The sequence below is a fragment of the Syngnathus acus genome, chromosome 1, assembly GCF_901709675.1.
Source record: "Syngnathus acus chromosome 1, fSynAcu1.2, whole genome shotgun sequence".
NCBI lineage: Eukaryota > Metazoa > Chordata > Actinopteri > Syngnathiformes > Syngnathidae > Syngnathus > Syngnathus acus.
Window position 1 is genome coordinate 15,513,150 of NC_051087.1, and position 18,738 is coordinate 15,531,887.

Genomic DNA, 18,738 nt, shown 5'->3' on the forward strand with positions numbered 1-18,738 from the left:
CGGCAGTTAAAACTGTTCCCCACCAGGAAGAGGAGGCCCTCTGCCTTGACTCAGCCGACGTGTGGAAGACTCTGAGAAGAGTCAACCCACGTAAGGCCCCAGGCCCCGACAACATACCTGGGCGGGTGTTCAAGGAATGTGCAGGCCAGCTGGCTGGTGTCATCACAGACATTTTTAACATCTCGCTGGACCAAGCCAAAGTGCCAGTGTGCTTCAAGGCTGCCTCCATCATTCCGGTGCCGAAGAAACCTCAAATCACCTCATGGAATGACTACAGACCTGTGGCACTGACTCCCATCATGATGAAGTGCTTCGAAAGGCTGCTCAAAGATTACATCGTCTCCAGACTCCCCCCAACATTCGATCCGTTCCAGTTTGCCTACCGGCAGAACCGCTCCACTGAGGATGCCATCTCCTCCGTTCTTCACCTGAGCCTGGCTCACCTGGAGGAGAGGAACACCCACGTGCGGTTGCTGTTCCTGGACTTCAGCTCAGCGTTTAACACCATCATTCCACAACATCTGGTGGAAAAACTGGAACACCTGGGCTTCAGCACCCCCCTTCGGAACTGGCTGCTAGACTTCCTCACCAACAGACCTCAGTCAGTCCGGGTCGGACAGAACACCTCAGATGTCATCACCCTCAGCACAGGCTCCCCTCAGGGCTGCGTCCTGAGCCCCCTGCTGTTCACCCTGATGACACACGACTGCGCCCCCAGGTTCACCACCAATCACATCGTGAAGTTTGCAGACGACACAACGGTGGTGGGCCTCATCAGGGACAACAACGACCTGGACTACAGAGAGGAGGTGGAGCAGTTGGTGGGCTGGTGCAGAGAAAATAGCCTGATCCTGAATGTGGAGAAGACGAAGGAGATCATCGTCGACTTCAGGAAGAACCAGCCTCACCACGCTCCACTGATCATCAACAGCTCAGCTGTGGAGGTGGTCAGCAGCACTAAATTCCTGGGAGTCCACATCACAGACGACCTCACCTGGACTGTGAACACCACAACACTGGTCAAGAGGGCACAGAAGCGCTTGTACTTCCTGCGGAGGATGAGGAGAGCCCACCTGCCCCCACCCATCATGAGGACGTTCTACCGAAGCACCATAGAGAGCATTCTGACAAGCTGTCTCTCGGTGTGGTGTGGAGGTTGCAGCGCCTCCGATTGGAAGAACCTGAGGAGAGTGGTGAGGACAGCAGAGAGGATCATCGTGGCTCCTCTTCCCTCCATTCAGGATTTGTCATCCCAGCGCTGCGTGTCCCGAGCCCGAAATATTATCAGTGACCCATCACACCCCCACCATGGACTGTTCTCCCTGCTGCCCTCTGGGAAGAGGTTTCGCAGCATCCGCTGCAGGTCCACCAGGTTCTGCAATAGTTTTTTCCCTGCTGTCGTCAGACTGTTGAACATTCAAACGTAGCATTCCTCTGCACACTTGTAAATACTGCTTTTGTCTCCTGCACTGTTCACATACTTTATCACTGCTGCACTTTGTACTTTATAATTATCTTATTTCATATTTTCATATAGAATGTCACTTTTTTTAACCAGCCGAAATACCTCTACATTGTTGAAAGCCGTATGCAACGAAATTTCGTTTTGTACACACCTAGTGTTGACAAAATGACAATAAAGTTCTGTCTAAGTCTAAGTCTAAGTCTACTCCCTCTCGCACAAGATGGTTCCCCCTGCCACTGCTCTCAGCTGCCTTTTTCATATCGGCCATCTTAGTTTGAGGTCATCCACCACCTCTTGAATGTTTTTGTGCCACTCAAACACTTATGAAACCAACATCAACATCTCCATAAATCTCTCGATGAAGTTTGAGACAATTTGATTTGGTATGTTTGGTTGTGTAACAAAGTTTACCAGCATCGATTTCACAAATTAATAAAAAGTGCAGAGTAACTCAAGAGAACAATCAGTCTAATCATTTTCAATATTACAGCCAAATAGTGTCAAGATTTCGCACAAACTTGTCACATAAGCAAAATGGATAGAGAAGATTCAACGCCTGAGTGTTATACAAGAAAGACAAACACGAGGAAGAGTCAGTCTTGATTCTATTGAATGACAATAAGCTTGTGAAACTGTGCCTCCGTATCCATGCATGACCTTCTAAGAAGATTTTCTGGCAGGGTCTTAGTGAACACATACAGTACAAGTCGAGCGGAACCTATGTTCTGTTCCACCACCACAAGTGATTTGTATGCCTATAGTTCTGGAATACACCACTTTCCAGCCTTTGCACCAATTCAGCATATTTGGCCCTCTTATGTTCGTTGGCCTCCTCCAATCGATCTTCCGAGGTGACTGTAAACTATATCTACTATTGTATATATATTAGAGCTGAAACGAATCGAATAATTCGAATAATTCGATTAGAAAGTTGCATCGATTACATTTACTCTGCCTCGAGGATTCGTTTACTCCAACTAAGCTGAAAAAATGCGTGCCCGGAACTATGTACACGTGGAGTATGTTTCCGCGTATGTTTCAGTATAACCTTTAATTTACGCAGGTATTTTATGTTTGCACTTTTAATGGTCATGTAAACAGCCTTTACAATGTTACAATGTTGGTTGTGCAGTAAAGGATACATACAAGCGTACAACATCTTGAGTAATGTTTTTATTTTCTAAAAAAAAAAAAAAAACTGAAAAAAGCATGATTTATCCAGTTACTCGATTAATCGATGTAAATAGTCACTAAATTACTCGAATACAAAAATAATCAATCGCTGCACCCCTAATACATATAGTGCAATCAATTGTGAAAATACACAACCAAATATATCCGTGCTCATTTCTGAAAATGCCTGTGAGCAAGCTGTTCAAACTACCATACATGGTTTACCATACTAATAACAGTGAGAGCTTATTTAGACAATTACACCTCCACACAGTCCATCATCTGGGAGCTTGGCTGGGTGAGGATTGCTCAGAAGATACAAAAGCCATGTCAAAGGAAGCGGAGTTGGTATTGTACATTGTTGGCTCTGTAAATCAACAAAAAAATAACACTAAACGAAAATCCAACCTTCTTCAGGTGTCAGAGCCTCTGATGTATGAGCTGCAGGCACGTATACAAAACCCAGGGAAGTGCAGTCAATGTACGCAAGTGAGGCACTTCTGACCCCACTGCAGCCCGGAGATGAGGTTTCCTTGGGTTTGTGGTCACTGAATACTTGATTCATCAATGGAATCATCAACAGGATAATCAATTATAAAAAGATTAGTTTGTGAAAGCCCTAGATTTACCACATATATATTGCACATGCTGAAGTTCTAACAGTCTGTTTAAAATATTTGATAAATGTCTGTGACATATTACTTCACTCTCACCACCAGAAAAGCAACTCAAAGTACATCAAACCCAGCTGTTGTGGACGTGCAGACTTAGCCGCCATCTCGAACTGAGAAGGAGCCTCATGAAATGTGCCTATCTTTGCAAAGAGACCAGACCTTTTCATTTGTCATCATCATAACAAAGAACAGACCCAAGAACCAAGGTGAGTTAGTCAGCAATATGTGGACCAAAAAAAATTGTGTCTTTTACAGCAGCAATCTCCAACCGTTTTAGCATTATGGACCAGATAATTGTCAAATAATATTTTCATGGACTGGCTTTTAAGGTGTAGCGGATCAATACAACAAAATGAAGTGATACGACCGGCATGAAAATGGTATTGTGGTGCCGAAGGAAAGGAAACGTAGGAGGTGTGTTGCAAAAGACTATTAAACATACTCGTAAAACGGGGAATAGAAAGAACAAGAACGCAAGTGTGTTACCACATTCCCAACACATCCTTCAGCTCTTAGTTCCATGGGTGAATTCTGTATGCGAACATCACAGTATAATATAGTAATAAACGTAAATCCACTGTATACTTCTATGCAACTTTGTTAGCAGCATCCTCATAACGTCACACCCACAACATAAAACATGAGTAACGTGATGTTATATTCATGTCACCGAGGTGTAGGAGAGAATCTGGTCCATTTTTTTAAATAAAAGATTGTCCAGTCTCAGATAAATACAAATGAAATAATGCAAGTTATTTATTCTTTCTTGTGTGGCTCGGTACCAACTGATCCACGGACCGGTCCGCGGCCCGTGGACCACTGTTCAACAATTATTATAAACTCACGACACATTTATGAAATCAGCGTTTCACAAACTTTATTGAGCCAAGGCACTCATTTTACGTTAGAAAAATCAGCACATCACCAAACCAAAATGTCACACAAAGTAAGTATACTGAAATACAGTAGCATAATAATGATCTCGTGTCAGTTTACTCAACTTATTAACTCAGTATGAAATCGTGTTAGATTGAACACTCACAGAAAGCCATGACTTATTCTGTTGTATAAATGGCATCAGGTGCATACATCTGTTTATTGTAAAGTGGTGCCTTGAGGTACTAGTGCTTTGATTTAAACAAGTTTGTCAAGATACCAGCAATCGCTTTGTCGTCAGATATAGAAAATTCAGATCTCCACTGCCAGATGGCAGCAGCAAAGTCCACAAGATCTGGCAACCATCAATTGCATCAATTGCTTTCCATGCAATGGAAGGGCACTATTAGTTGGTCGCAGATTAAAGCACTAATTATGTTAGTTAAGCAACCAAAAAAAGACACCACAGAAGAACTAGGAAGGACATTACATTAGGTACAGCTGTGTTTTTGTGTTTATAGGTTATGTGGAGCGCTAATCTCAATACTGTACTGTTGAGTGCATTTTATTCCTATGAAAAAGCATTCAAAAAATAATAATCTTTTGTGTTTATATGCTAGAGTAGAACAAACTAATTGCAATTCCATTCATTTCAACATTGAAAGACAAGAAATATGAGCGTTTTGTTGTAGAAGCAGGCCTGTAGTACCGTAAATTCCGGACTATAAACCGCACCGGATTATAAACCGCACCAGCTAAAATTGGGGGATATTTCAGTTTTTTTCTTATATAAGCCGCACCGGACTATAAGCCGCACGTGCACACGCGTTTTTTACAAAGAAAGACCGTTCACAGAAAGCCTTTTTAAAATTTTAATAACATACTTTAACATGTCTTTCTAAACATTGCCTGTGACGCAGCAGTAGTACCGCAGCAACACGGAAGTGTGCACGCGAGTTATTAACAAAGAAAGACTGGACACAGAAAGCTTTTTTAAAGTTTTAATAACATACCTTAACATTTCTTTCCAACGCGAGTTATTAACAAAGAAAGACTGGACACAGAAAGCTTTTTTAAAGTTTTAATAACATACCTTAACATTTCTTTCCAAACACTGCCCGTGCCGCGGCAGTAATACCGCAGCAACACGGAAGTAACACAAGACTAATAGGGCTGGATTAAAAAAAACATACCCGGTAAAAGTCACTGAGACGCGGCGGTAACACAGCAGCAACACGGTAGTACAGCACCAACAGGGCTCGTTAAGAAACATACCAGTAAAAGTAAAAAAAGAGCTTCATCGTCTTCATCTTCCTCCTGTGCACTGAAACCATCGAAGTCTTCCTCCTCAGCGTCCGATTGGAATAGCGTTAGATATCCTTCGCCTCACACTTTCTCAGTCTCTCTTTCGTCGTCGCTTTTATGCATTTCTTCGAGTGTGATGAGGGTCTGTTCATGCTAATTTTATTCATGCACGAAGCGCTAAATTACATTAAACTAGCGAGCGACACGTATAGCTCCAGAGTAGACGGGACCACGAAATAAAGAAAAGGGTGACGCAAGACAATGTCATCAACATCGACTGCCTTTAGCTTAAAAGCGGCATCATATGCATTTCTTTTGTCCCCCATAATGACGGTTTGTGTATAAAAGCTCCCTTTCAGTAATGTCCGTCTTGATCTCGTTCTGTCTCTTCTTCATGTGAATTATACGCCTATCAAAACACAAACTAGCACGTCTTCTTCGGCGCATTATCTCTTCTTCGTCTGTCTCTTCTTATCTCCCTACCGTTGCCATGGTGATACTTAGTGTTGGCAAAGCTTCAGGGGAAGTCGCTTCCATCGTAGATGATGGGCTTTTCCATGGTCAGATGATAGAAGACTTTCTTGGAGATAAATCGTGAGAAGGAGTTGCCGAAGATGAGCGCGTAGGTTCCCGGCCGACGCACTTTTAGCTGTCCCTGAATGGTCTCTGTGAGAATTGCAGCGCGTCAGTGGAATGAGAACCTTTGATCGCTCCAATTGATCATCAGCATTTTCCCGGTAAACCACACTAAAGGAAATGCTTTTTGGTTCCGAAGAAAACATCCAGCCGATGCTCGGCCCCGCGTCAGCCACCGCAACGGTCACCACGCTGTAACAGCTGAATTTGATGAAGAGCTCCCGCGAGCCGTTGCCAAACTGGGAAATATCCTCGATGCTGAGCGGGACGGCCATCGTGAGTTCTCCGGACTTGAGAAGGTTGATTTCCGAATCCTGTACAGTGGCAACGTTCTCCTCTGGCTCGTCAGGGGCTAATTCTCCTACGCCTATATTCAGGGATCCGGATGGCCTTTGCTCGTGCTCTGCCTCAAATTAACCTTCTGAATAAAATGCATTAAAAGTTCACGTTCATTACAACTTGTTTTTGGTGAGCAAAATGTCAGAAGAATTGAATTTAAATGCTGATTGATTGGGTTTTAATACAATGCAGATGGTCCAAACAGCGCCACTGCTTGTGTAATCTCTGAGTCACATGGCAGAGTAAGAGAAAGGGTTTAGAGCCCTTTGACGCAGGTCACCTTGCGTGCATTCCTACTAAAGCTCATAATAGTCACAAGCAACACAGCCAGAATAAGCAGCAGCCATAGTAGTTTCAAAATAGTATTTTTGTTGTTGTTTTTTTCTTCAAGATACCGCAGTGTATAAAAGTGATCAAGTCATCACAAAAATCACGAAAAAAATCCTTATATAAGCCGCACCTGACTATAAGCCGCAGGGTTCAAAATTATGGAAAAAAGTCGCGGCTTATAGTCCGGAATTTACGGTACTTTAATATGGACTCGAAACTGTCTTTTGTCTTCTCTGACTTGACTGAGACTCCTTGTCATTTGAGTCCAACTATTTGTATTCCTGAAGATTAACATCCTCCTTCAAATCCTCCCCAGGCTGTCGCTCTGATGAACTCATACCACTCATAGAGACTCAGAGACATAACCTCCTGCTCTCACCACTTAAATGTTGTTAGTTACCTGAATGTTGCTAGTCACTTAAATGTTGTACAGAGGCAAAGATCAACCAGTCAAATTCCCTGTTTGGTATGCACAAACTTGATCAATAAAGTTGATTCTGAAAAGAACCTTGAAATAAAGATTTTCAGAGGCCGATTCTAACATGATCAAAATAGCTATCTGATTGGTTAACCTGACCGCGATCATCAAATGATCTTTCAGTCATGTCAGCCAAGAGCAGAATTACAAATAATCATGATCTGACATTAGCCACAACATCTTAAAAAAGAAACAACCATGAAACAACCTGCAACCTGTAAGACAATTTTGGCGCTGTTTTGTAACCGCCTCACAGTTTGCTGTTCCCGAGTGACCAATCTCCTCCTTATCTAATAATTATTATATAATTATTTTTGAAATTGTTTTTGTTGTTTATGTCAAACACTTTTGACAAATCAATAAAAAGAGATGCAAATTGTTGTTTTCTGTCAACCACAACAGTAATGTCATTTGCCATTTTAATTAGCACAATTTCTTTGTGACAAAAATGATTTTACTTTCTCACGAAAAAAAAATTGTATTGGTCAATAATTTGTCAAGATTGCAGGGTCATCCCCTTTTATTAATGGGAGGGCAAAAGTCGATTTCCATAGAGACAGGATATCCATTTTTTCTACAGTGAGGTTAAAAAGAATTGTAAAAGACTTTGCTACTGTTTGCTGCCAATTTCATGCAAAATCATGCATCTATCAAGTTGCAACCAGAAGGTTCTTTGTACAACTAATGTTTTGAGGGCTTTAAGGACTTCCTGAATAAAAGGATCTCCAGTGTAAGTAAGAATTGTGCAGGTTTTCACCAAGACAATTCAAGACAGAGTCAAATATCCCGATTTTATAAAATACAAATTAAGACCGTTTGGAATTTAAATACCTTTAAAGAATACGTAAAATATGGTAAATATCTTTGGAAAACACTGCTGAACCGCATTTGGGGATCTCATTATTTGCAGTAATGCCATGTTTTGTTCAATGACTGCTATTCTGAAAAGTTTTAATATTGACTTAAATCTCATTTAGAAGGAATGTTTTGCCTAATCACTCATCTGTTCTTTAAATAATGGTTACATATCGCACTAATTTTGTCAAGGAACTGGGTAAATTTGAGGACACGTATTTTGAAACAATTTGGTCTATTGTTACGCGAGGAAAATAAAGTATTATGCACTTCGTAGCTGGTCTCGAGCGGTGGCGTGGAACAACCGTAACTTTATTAAAATGACAATTTATTTGAGTGACCTCTTACCCGAGAAACAGCGACAGTCTCCAGAAGAGTAAGAAAACTCCAATTGAGTGGTTCTTCCTCTTCATCGCTTCAGCGACGTTCGGACGGAGCCGTCCTGTCTCCTCGCGATTTTGGAGCTTTCAGCACAGCAAACACAGCTCGTCCTTCCGCTGTAATTTAAAGACCAAAACGAGGACTCCCAAATTCACATGGTTGTGTTATTTCACATCGCTTAATGACATAACACAAAGGTTGGGCATGGAATCCGCTAAGAAAAACAGGTGACTGGAAAAATACAAACAAAACAAGGACCAATGAGGTGCGCGCGCGCCAGCTGTTCAAGCTCAGCTCTGGGCTGAATGCGCTCGAGCAAGTGCAGAGTCGCAAGCAGTCAGCACAAGGCAGAGAGAACGGCCTACCTCATTGGATGATTGACAGAACGCCGACCCAATCATTTTGTCGCGTTTCCCTAAACAGAATAGCATCTGAAATTAGAAGACCAGCGAAGTGGAACTAATTTAACACACGCCAATGAACCAGTATGCGTCCCCGTAGCTTTCCATCCTGCTGCCCTGACATCTTCCTCCTGTTCTTTCCATTTGTTTCTTCCTCCATCTGGCTTAAACACACTTACTCATTCTGCTCTGTTGGGCAGAATTACATTGAGACGCATGTGGTTGATATTCCCTGTCGTAAAGTAACCTAAGTTTATGCAAGTTTGCCATATGTGGCCAAAGTGGGGGTGCGTAGAGAGGAGACGTTGATCGAAATGACATTTGAAGCCACAATTCTGTTCAGCCTACTGCGATTAAGGTTAAGAAACTAACTACTTTTGACAATTATCATATGTTACATTATGTACGCTCTCAAAAATAAGTCAGCAAAGCTATATATGCTTACGTAATCTATGAAGAAACGTGGGAAACACAACATATGTGTAATTGAAGAACATACGTATATTTGGAGACGACCTGTAAGTGGCAAAGGAGCCTCTTGTCTTTTGTGTCTCTCTTTAATGGCTAGAAACAACTTTTTCCAAAGGTGTGGACTCTCCCACCCCCACCCACCGCGCATGATCCCCGCGAGACTTTGCGAGACCTTCACTGCATCAAATTATCGTACTGCTCTAACGCAGGGGTGGGCAAACTTTTTGACTGGCGGGCCGAATTGGGTTCTAAATTTTGACCGGGGGACCGAACCAGGAGCAGATGGATGTAGTGTTTGTGTGAAGTAATAGAAATGACATGTAAAGGTCATTGCATATAAGGTTTATACTTTTAGTAGGTAGTAAAGTATGGATATTCAAAAAAAGCTTTTTGAAAACAAATGACTTAGACTTAGACTTAGACTTAGACAGAACTTTATTGTCATTTTGTCAACACTAGGTGTGTACAAAACGAAATTTCGTTGCATACGGCTTTCAGCAATGTAGAGGTATTTCGGCTGGTTAAAAAAAGTGACATTCTATATAAAAATATGAAATAAGATAATTATAAAGTACAAAGTGCAGCAGTGATAAAGTATGTGAACAGTGCAGGAGACAAAAACAGTATTTACAAGTGTGCAGAGGAATGCTACGTTTGAATGTTCAACAGTCTGACGACAGCAGGGAAAAAACTATTGCAGAACCTGGTGGACCTGCAGCGGATGCTGCGAAACCTCTTCCCAGAGGGCAGCAGGGAGAACAGTCCATGGTGGGGGTGTGATGGGTCACTGATAATATTTCGGGCTCGGGACACGCAGCGCTGGGATGACAAGTCCTGAATGGAGGGAAGAGGAGCCCCGATGATCCTCTCTGCTGTCCTCACCACTCTCCTCAGGTTCTTCCAATCGGAGGCGCTGCAACCTCCACACCACACCGAGAGACAGCTTGTCAGAATGCTCTCTATGGTGCTTCGGTAGAACGTCCTCATGATGGGTGGGGGCAGGTGGGCTCTCCTCATCCTCCGCAGGAAGTACAAGCGCTTCTGTGCCCTCTTGACCAGTGTTGTGGTGTTCACAGTCCAGGTGAGGTCGTCTGTGATGTGGACTCCCAGGAATTTAGTGCTGCTGACCACCTCCACAGCTGAGCTGTTGATGATCAGTGGAGCGTGGTGAGGCTGGTTCTTCCTGAAGTCGACGATGATCTCCTTCGTCTTCTCCACGTTCAGGATCAGGCTATTTTCTCTGCACCAGCCCACCAACTGCTCCACCTCCTCTCTGTAGTCCAGGTCGTTGTTGTCCCTGATGAGGCCCACCACCGTTGTGTCGTCTGCAAACTTCACGATGTGATTGGTGGTGAACCTGGGGGCGCAGTCGTGTGTCATCAGGGTGAACAGCAGGGGGCTCAGGACGCAGCCCTGAGGGGAGCCTGTGCTGAGGGTGATGACATCGGAGGTGTTCTGTCCGACCCGGACTGACTGAGGTCTGTTGGTAAGGAAGTCTAGCAGCCAGTTCCGAAGGGGGGTGCTGAAGCCCAGGTGTTCCAGTTTTTCCACCAGATGTTGTGGAATGATGGTGTTAAACGCTGAGCTGAAGTCCAGGAACAGCAACCGCACGTGGGTGTTCCTCTCCTCCAGGTGAGCCAGGCTCAGGTGAAGAACGGAGGAGATGGCATCCTCAGTGGAGCGGTTCTGCCGGTAGGCAAACTGGAACGGATCGAATGTTGGGGGGAGTCTGGAGACGATGTGATCTTTGAGCAGCCTTTCGAAGCACTTCATCATGATGGGAGTCAGTGCCACAGGTCTGTAGTCATTCCATGAGGTGATTTGAGGTTTCTTCGGCACCGGAATGATGGAGGCAGCCTTGAAGCACACTGGCACTTTGGCTTGGTCCAGCGAGATGTTAAAAATGTCTGTGATGACACCAGCCAGCTGGCCTGCACATTCCTTGAACACCCGCCCAGGTATGTTGTCGGGGCCTGGGGCCTTACGTGGGTTGACTCTTCTCAGAGTCTTCCACACGTCGGCTGAGTCAAGGCAGAGGACCTCCTCTTCCTGGTGGGGAACAGTTTTAACTGCCGGAGTGCTGTTTAGTGCCTCAAAACGCCCAAAGAAGTTATTTAGACCATTTAGGAAGTCAGCATCAACCTCACCCACCGGGGGGGAGGGTGAGTTGTAGTCCGTGATCGCCCGTATGCCTTGCCACATACTCCTGGTGTTATTGGCGTCGTGGAAAAAATCCTGAATTTTCCGACTGTGGCTTCGCTTCGCTAGCCTGATGGCACGGTTCAAGTTGGCTCTCGCTGTCCTCAGTGCCTACTTGTCGCCAGACTTGAAGGCTGAGTTCCGTGCTCGTAGCATATGACGTACATCCTCAGTCATCCAGGGTCGTTGGTTGGCTCGGGTGATGATGTTCTTAGTGGTGCTGACGTCCTCGGAGCATTTGTTGATGTAGGCTGACACAGTCATGGCGTACTCATCAATGTTGATCTGATTGTCATATGTTGCTGCTGATTTGAACATGTCCCAGTCAGAGCACTCAAAGCAGTCCTGGAGTGCCTCCATGGCCCCCTCAGACCACACCCTCACCTGCTTCACTGTGGGTTTTGCTCTGATCAGCAGGGGCCTGTATGCAGGGGTTAGCATAACAGATAGGTGGTCTGAAGAGCCGAGGTGGGGGCGGGGGGCTGCTCTGAATGCATCCTTTATATTGGTGTAAACCAAGTCCAGAGTGTTCTCTCCCCGAGTTGGAAAATCCACGTGTTGGTAAAAATGAGGGAGAATAGTCTTCATGCTAGCCTGGTTGAAGTCCCCAGCAATGATGAAAACCCCCTCTGTGTGCGTGGATTGCAGCTCACTGATCGTCCGATAGAGAACCCTCATGGCCTCTTTAGTGTTAGCGCTAGGAGGCACGTACACAGCCGTGATGCTAACAACAGTAAACTCTCTGGGCAGGTAGAAGGGTCTGCAGTTAACAGTCAAAAGCTCGATGTCCGAAGAGCAGAAGCTGGCGACAGATCTAGCATTTTTGCACCAGTTGTTGTTGATGTAGACACACAGCCCACCTCCTCGGGATTTACCGCTTAGCTCGCTGTTTCTGTCGGCGCGGAATGTAGCGAGCCCCTCCAGGCTAACGGCGTTGTCCGGCATTGATGAGTTCAGCCATGTCTCCGTCAGGATGAGAGCGCAGCAGTTTCTAACTTCCCTCTTTGAAGAGAGTTCCAGTTTTAGATGGTCCATTTTATTATCCAGTGAGCGGACGTTGGAGAGGAAGATGGATGGAAGCGGCGGTTTGTAGGGGTTAGCTCTCAGCTTAGCCGTTAGCCCACCTCGACAGCCGCGCTTCCGCCGCCGGTCACACCGCCTACGCTTACTCCTCCTCCGGCGTGTGCTGCCCGGCGAGCCCGCTGCGTCGTGAGCTCCTGGGGCTAGCGCCCTAAGCACTCCGAGGCTACGCAAACAGACTAGGGTCGTTGTGGCTACGAGTCCGAAAACACTCGATGACCGTACCTCCAGCAGGCGCTGGCGATCGTACACTACTCTACTGGATGGATAAACTAAACTTTGTGTTGTTTGTAGTGTCCTAGGCGACATATTTTGTGAATATCCTCGTAGATTGCTGAGACGCGTAGCGGCCGCGGCCAACTGGGGCGCCGCCATCTTGGAATTATGCATTTATTAACAGTGTTAGGGTTGATAGATTAGTTTGATCCTATGATTATGTTGGAATGTAACCTGTAATAATTAACCTAGCTTGTCCTGTCTTAACAAAAGTAGTAGAACAATGTGCTAAGATCTTTTGAACTGATTGACCAGCTGCAGAGGAAGCAATCAAAGTTGTTCTGTTTACACAACATCGTAAAATACCCCCTGCTATGATTTGATCAGAGGCCAGGGGCTTCAACCGTTCTGTTGGCTTGTTCTTTTTATCCTCCCTTCCAACTACCTTTTCCCTTCAGTAAACCCTGGTCCAAGCTGCATTTGGTCGCCCCGCTCCATTCCAATCCGTAACAAAACGAGGCCTCGCTCCGTTAACCTAGATCTGTGACGGAATTTGTTGACGTTCATGTGGCTGAATGTCTGCTCACACACGTAGGTCAAGCCAAATTGTCCACTCTTTTTTTAAACACTCGGCACTCAGTGTCCACCTTTCTTTTCCTTGGGCCACTCATTTTGATGGACGGATTCCAGGGGAAGGTTTGTGAGTGGCATGAGCGTAAAACTATCTGAAAGTTTAGCGCGCGAATTACGAGAAAGCTGACGTCACAGCCCACACTCGAAATTCGGCATTGATGGAAATAGAGCGCGGAGTGCGCCAGGTCCGTACTACTTAGTACGTACACGCACTTGTGAGTGTGCACCGAGCTTTCTGGCACAGCTTCCGGGAGTAAATGCGTGGGCGGGCGCTTCCTCGTCTATTGGGGAAACATAGTAATTGCAGGGAAAATGACCCAAAAAAATGTTTAATGATACAATTTATTCAGGTTTGGCGGGCTGGATTAAACGTCCCCGTGGGCCGGATGTGGACCGCGGGCCGTAGTTTGCCCATAAATGCTCTAACGTATGCGCAAGCGCAAATTTGGCATACCGTAATTTTCGGACTATAAGTCGCACCGGAGTATAAGTCGCACCAGCCATAAAATGCCCAAAAATGTGAAAAAAAACATATATAAGTCGCTCCGGAGTATAAGTCGCATTTTGGGGGGCAATTTATTCGTCAAAATCCAACACCAAGAACAGACATGAACGAGCAACAACAGGCTAAACGATACGGTATGCTAACGTGACAAACACAAACGAGGAGCTGAGAACGGGCCTGACGTAACATTCAGTTATTTAAAAAAACTATTACATAAATAACACGTTTATAAAACCATCTGTGTCACTCCAATTCATTAAATCCATCGATCGTCCTTTGTCAACAATGCCGTGTGCCCCGCGCCGCAGTTCAAATTATTCCACAGGCCCATACAACGATATATAAACTATATTTTAAATAACTATCACATATAAAACAATATTATCAAACCATTTGTGTCACTCCAAATCATTAAATCCATCGATCAAATTTCTCGTCGTTTATCGATCGTCCTTTGTCAACAATGCCGTGTGCTGCGCCGCAGTTCAAATTATTCCACAGGCACATACAACGATATATAAACTATATTTTAAATAACTATCACATAAACAACAATATTATCAAACCATTTGTGTCACTCCAAATGATTAAATCCATCGATCAAATTTCTCGTCCTTTATGTCATCCTGGTGACAGAGGACATGTCCAGAGGATATGGCGCTTTAAAGTGTTAATTACTTTATTTGATTTTTTCTCTCTATTTTTCATGTTTTGAATATGTTCAAGATAAAGATATCAAAGCATGTGAAGTGATCAACTATACTAAAAATAACATGTGAAGTGGTCAACTATACTTGTAAGTAAGTGATGTGTTAATGATCAAGTAAAAATTTGTGAAAAAAACATATATAAGTCGCTCCTGAGTATAAGTCGCCCCCCCACCCAAACTATGAAAAAAAACGCGACTTATAGTCCGAAAATTACGGTAATTATATGACATCTCCCCCTCTTTTGTGTTATTTTCAAAGGCTGTTTCACCCAGAACCATCGCGTCACCCTCTTCTTACAAATGTGCTAGATAAAAGAAATTGAGTTGACTCTTAACATCAACATAAATTCCGACCGCATATGGAAACAATGCCATTGCACATATGAACATTCCAGCAGTTAAATTTCCATATGATCCTCAATTTTCTCCCTGTTTTTCTTTTCTCCCACCCCCCAAAGGCCATATGTCGTTCAGTCGTTACAGGTCCAGCCTGTCGACCGTTTTGCACACCTGTCGGTGTTGATAGCGTCGTCGTCTGTCATCGTGCACTCCTCAGGCGCTGCTGCAACGGACAGGGAAGCTGGTCCCGGCTGTAGGTGACAGCGGTTCCGCCTCAGCTCTGTCCCATGTGGCGTCCGGATAATAAAGGTTCTAGGTGTTGCATGAGACCACCGCTGGCAAACACCATAACTTCTCGTGATCTAGTTTGAAAAACACTCGATCACCCGGTTGCAGAGTAGGCAAGGTCCTGGCCTCATGACAACGGTTGAAATGGTGTGCCTGTTGAGTCTTTTGTATCGTGTCTGTTTCCTCCACAGTGGGCCACTTTGGTTTGAGATTCACCTCCAGAGTCGGTAGTGTACTAGTTCTGATTTTCCTCCCCATCAGCAGCTCCGCTTGTTTTGGAACGCAACACATGAGTGCCATGACAGGATCCTTGTGTTTTAGGATCCTTTTAGCTGCCTGTACTGCTCTTTCTACATGTCCGTTGCCTTGTGGGTGATGAGGTAGCAAACTTCTGGAACTCTGCACTTGTAAACTGAGGACCGTTGTCACTTACCACTTCATTTGGAATGCCAAATCTAGCAAAAACTGTTTACAGCTTTTGGATCATTTGTGTACTTGTTGTAGATGGCAGGTGCAATATCTCGATGAATCTCGAGGAGTAATCTGAAATGACAAGGTAGACTTGTTGTTTGAATTCGCAAAGGTCCATAGCTACTCTCTTCCAAGGTCGCTCCGGAAGTGGTGTGGACAGGAGTGGCTCCTTTTATTGTGTTCTTTTCATCTTGTAGAAAAACTTGCCATGATGACACAAGCCTGCTAATTTCTGATTAAAGTCCAGGCCACCATACTGATGAACCCGCTCTCTGTCTACATTTGGTAAGACACTGATGTCCCTCGTGGATTTTCTGAAGTTCTTTACCTCTCATTGATCTTGGTATAACAATCTTGGTCTGACAATCCTGCACCCTCTCAGAACAAGGCCATTGCGTACAGAGAGCACTGTTTTTACTTGAGCATATGCTTTAGTATCAACTGGCCATCCTCTCTCTGAGTCTCGTAACACATAGGAGTTCAGGGTCAGCAGCTGTTGCTACCCTAATTTCATCTAACTAGCTTGCAGATGCTGGGATCCCTTCCGCCACACTGGACACATAGCAGGCCACATTGCTGTGCGTTTCCTCTACTGAGCTCGTGTTGGACAGTGGGTTGTGTGACAACGTATCCGCAACAATCAGGGGTTTCCCGGGAGCATGTTCAGCTATTGGGTTGAATCTCATGAGCCTCATGAGAAGACGCTGGCAACGTTAGGTTACGTTGTCCCGGCTACGATTATTGATGAGAGACACAAGTGGCTTGTGATCAGTTAGCAGCTTAAACTGTTCCAGTCCATTAAGGTCATATCTGTCAATTAGTATCGGTCAAACTTCTTGCATGCCCAGATACCGGCCAACACTTCCTTCTCTATCTGTGCGTAGCGTGATTCTGCATCACTAAGCCTTCGAGAACAATATGCTACTGGCTTCCAGTGACTCCCATGGAGTTGGAGTAGGACACCACCCAGTCCATAACTACTTGCATTAGCCGACACTGCAGGTGACTTGTTCACATCGTAGTAAACAAGTATAGATGCAGTTGTTAGCAAGTGTTTAATGTTCCCAAAAGTTTTTTGGTGAACGTGACTCCATGTCCACACAGCATCATTCCTCAGGAGCTCGAGCATTCGCTGACTCACTGTCGAAAGGTTTGGAATGTACCTGCCCAGGTGATTCACCATTCCCAGTGCTCTGTAGCTCTTTATATCCGCTGGTGACGATAGCTATCGTATAGCCTCCAGCTTGTCAGGATCAGGTCAGATGCCAGACCAGTCAATGAGGTGACCAAGGAATCGCAGCTGGCTCTGTTTGATTTTACACTTCTCCTTGTTAAACTTCAAGCCAGCAGTCTCCATGCGTTGCATTACTTTCTCCGTGATCATCATGCTCCTCCTCTGTGGCCTGCATGCCACAAAGTCTAAAACACCTTCTTCTACGGCTGTCATCCATGAAGACCGCAACCCCTTTCAGGCCCTGAAGAGTCTCCATCATTTTCCTCTGGAAGATCACTGGTGTACTTGTAATTCCAAACGGGAGCAGTTTGAAGTTGAAGCGGCCAAAGGGAGTGATGACTGTTGTAAGCCGACAGCAGTCTGGAAGAAGCCAGTTCTTTGCAGGTAGCTGGATAGCTCTGGGGGGAGGTACCAGTTTGAAATGTTAACCGTCTGCAATTGGGGAGTTGGTATCTCAATAGTCAGTTTCTCCAGGGCACTCGTTTCACCAATCTGATCTTTGCATTCGTTGAATGGAAGTTGATTTCGCACATACGTCAATAGACCACCCCCTCTTGCCTCCCCTTGCACTGGTCGGTCTCGTCGAACGGCCGTGAAGTTACAGAGCTCAGTGGTGTTGTCTTTCGGCATCAGTTTTGTTTCTTGGATACACACTAGGTCCGCATCTGTTGCTTCAAGGAGATCTTGTACCTGTCCAGGACCAGGAAACGCGCAAGTAACATCTCTACAGACCCTTCTCACCCAGTTTGCAGTCTGTTCGAACTACTCCCCTCCGGACGGCGTTACAGAGCTCTGTACGCCAAAACCAGCAGACACAGAGACAGCTTCTTCCCCCAGGCTGTCGCTCTGATGAACTCACACCACTCTTAGAGTCTCAGAGACATTGCTGTGCAATAACATCATGCTCCCGACGCTTTATTTTGAATTATCTGTATTATGTGTACTATGTGTCCACTCTGCATCCATTGCAGCCTGGTTATCCTAGAAAAGGAAGCCTCCCATCTGTGGTCTCTTCTCAAGGTTTCTCATTTCCCCTAGTAGGAGTTTTGAGTTTTTTTCTTGCCCTCCTGGGAGTTTAAGATCAGGGGATGTTTGAGAATATTTGTCAATTTTTGCACATGTCCTGAGTGTTGTTAGTCACCTAAATGTCGAACAGAGGCTGAGATGTACCGAAGTCAAATTCCTTGTTTGGCACGCTCAAACATGGCCAACAAAATTCTTGAAATTCTTGAATCTTCTAACAGGGGCAGCTCCCTGTGGATGCCATTGGCGTTCCACTGGAGGATACGGATCTGGGGTTGGCGTACCTCGCGGCTTTTGTTGTTTGATTCAGGGCTCGCTTGTTGCCCGTCATCAATCTGTCTTTGGCTTTTTGGTACAGTGGTTGCAGCGCCATTTCTTCAGCTCCTTCGTCTTCTCAGCTTGAAATCGGGTCCTCATCATACATCGGAAGTGATATAGGGTTCTGCAAAGGCAGCATACCAATCTCTGGGGCCCCCTTTCAGATCCAAGTGGTACACGCTGCGCACTTTGCTCCGCTGAGCAGCGGTTGGTGTATACTCATGGCCTGGTTGGTCTCATCTACTATTGCATTGTTAGTCATCTATTCTTCGTTCATCTGGGTCAGTGGCTTATCGGGTCCTTGTAGTTGATTTGCTTTAAGAGAGAGCATGGTTGCTT

At 44.9% G+C, this 18,738-nt stretch overlaps 1 protein-coding gene across 4 annotated transcripts in view; it reads right to left on the bottom strand.

Annotated features, from left to right (window-relative positions):
- The window catches only part of glra3 (glycine receptor, alpha 3), a 133,279-nt gene that overhangs the window by 102,301 nt on the left and 12,240 nt on the right, over positions 1-18,738 (bottom strand). For 2 of the 4 annotated variants that reach the window (XM_037254735.1, XM_037254742.1), the window contains exon 1: positions 8,480-9,306. The exons of 1 other annotated variant lie outside the window; for it this stretch is intronic. In XM_037254735.1, the coding sequence (XP_037110630.1) occupies positions 8,480-8,544 (65 nt within the window). In that variant the 5' untranslated portion in view covers positions 8,545-9,306. Of the gene's footprint in view, positions 1-8,479; positions 9,308-18,738 lie in introns of those variants that run through there. One more of the 4 variants, XM_037254719.1, reaches the window with a different exon arrangement.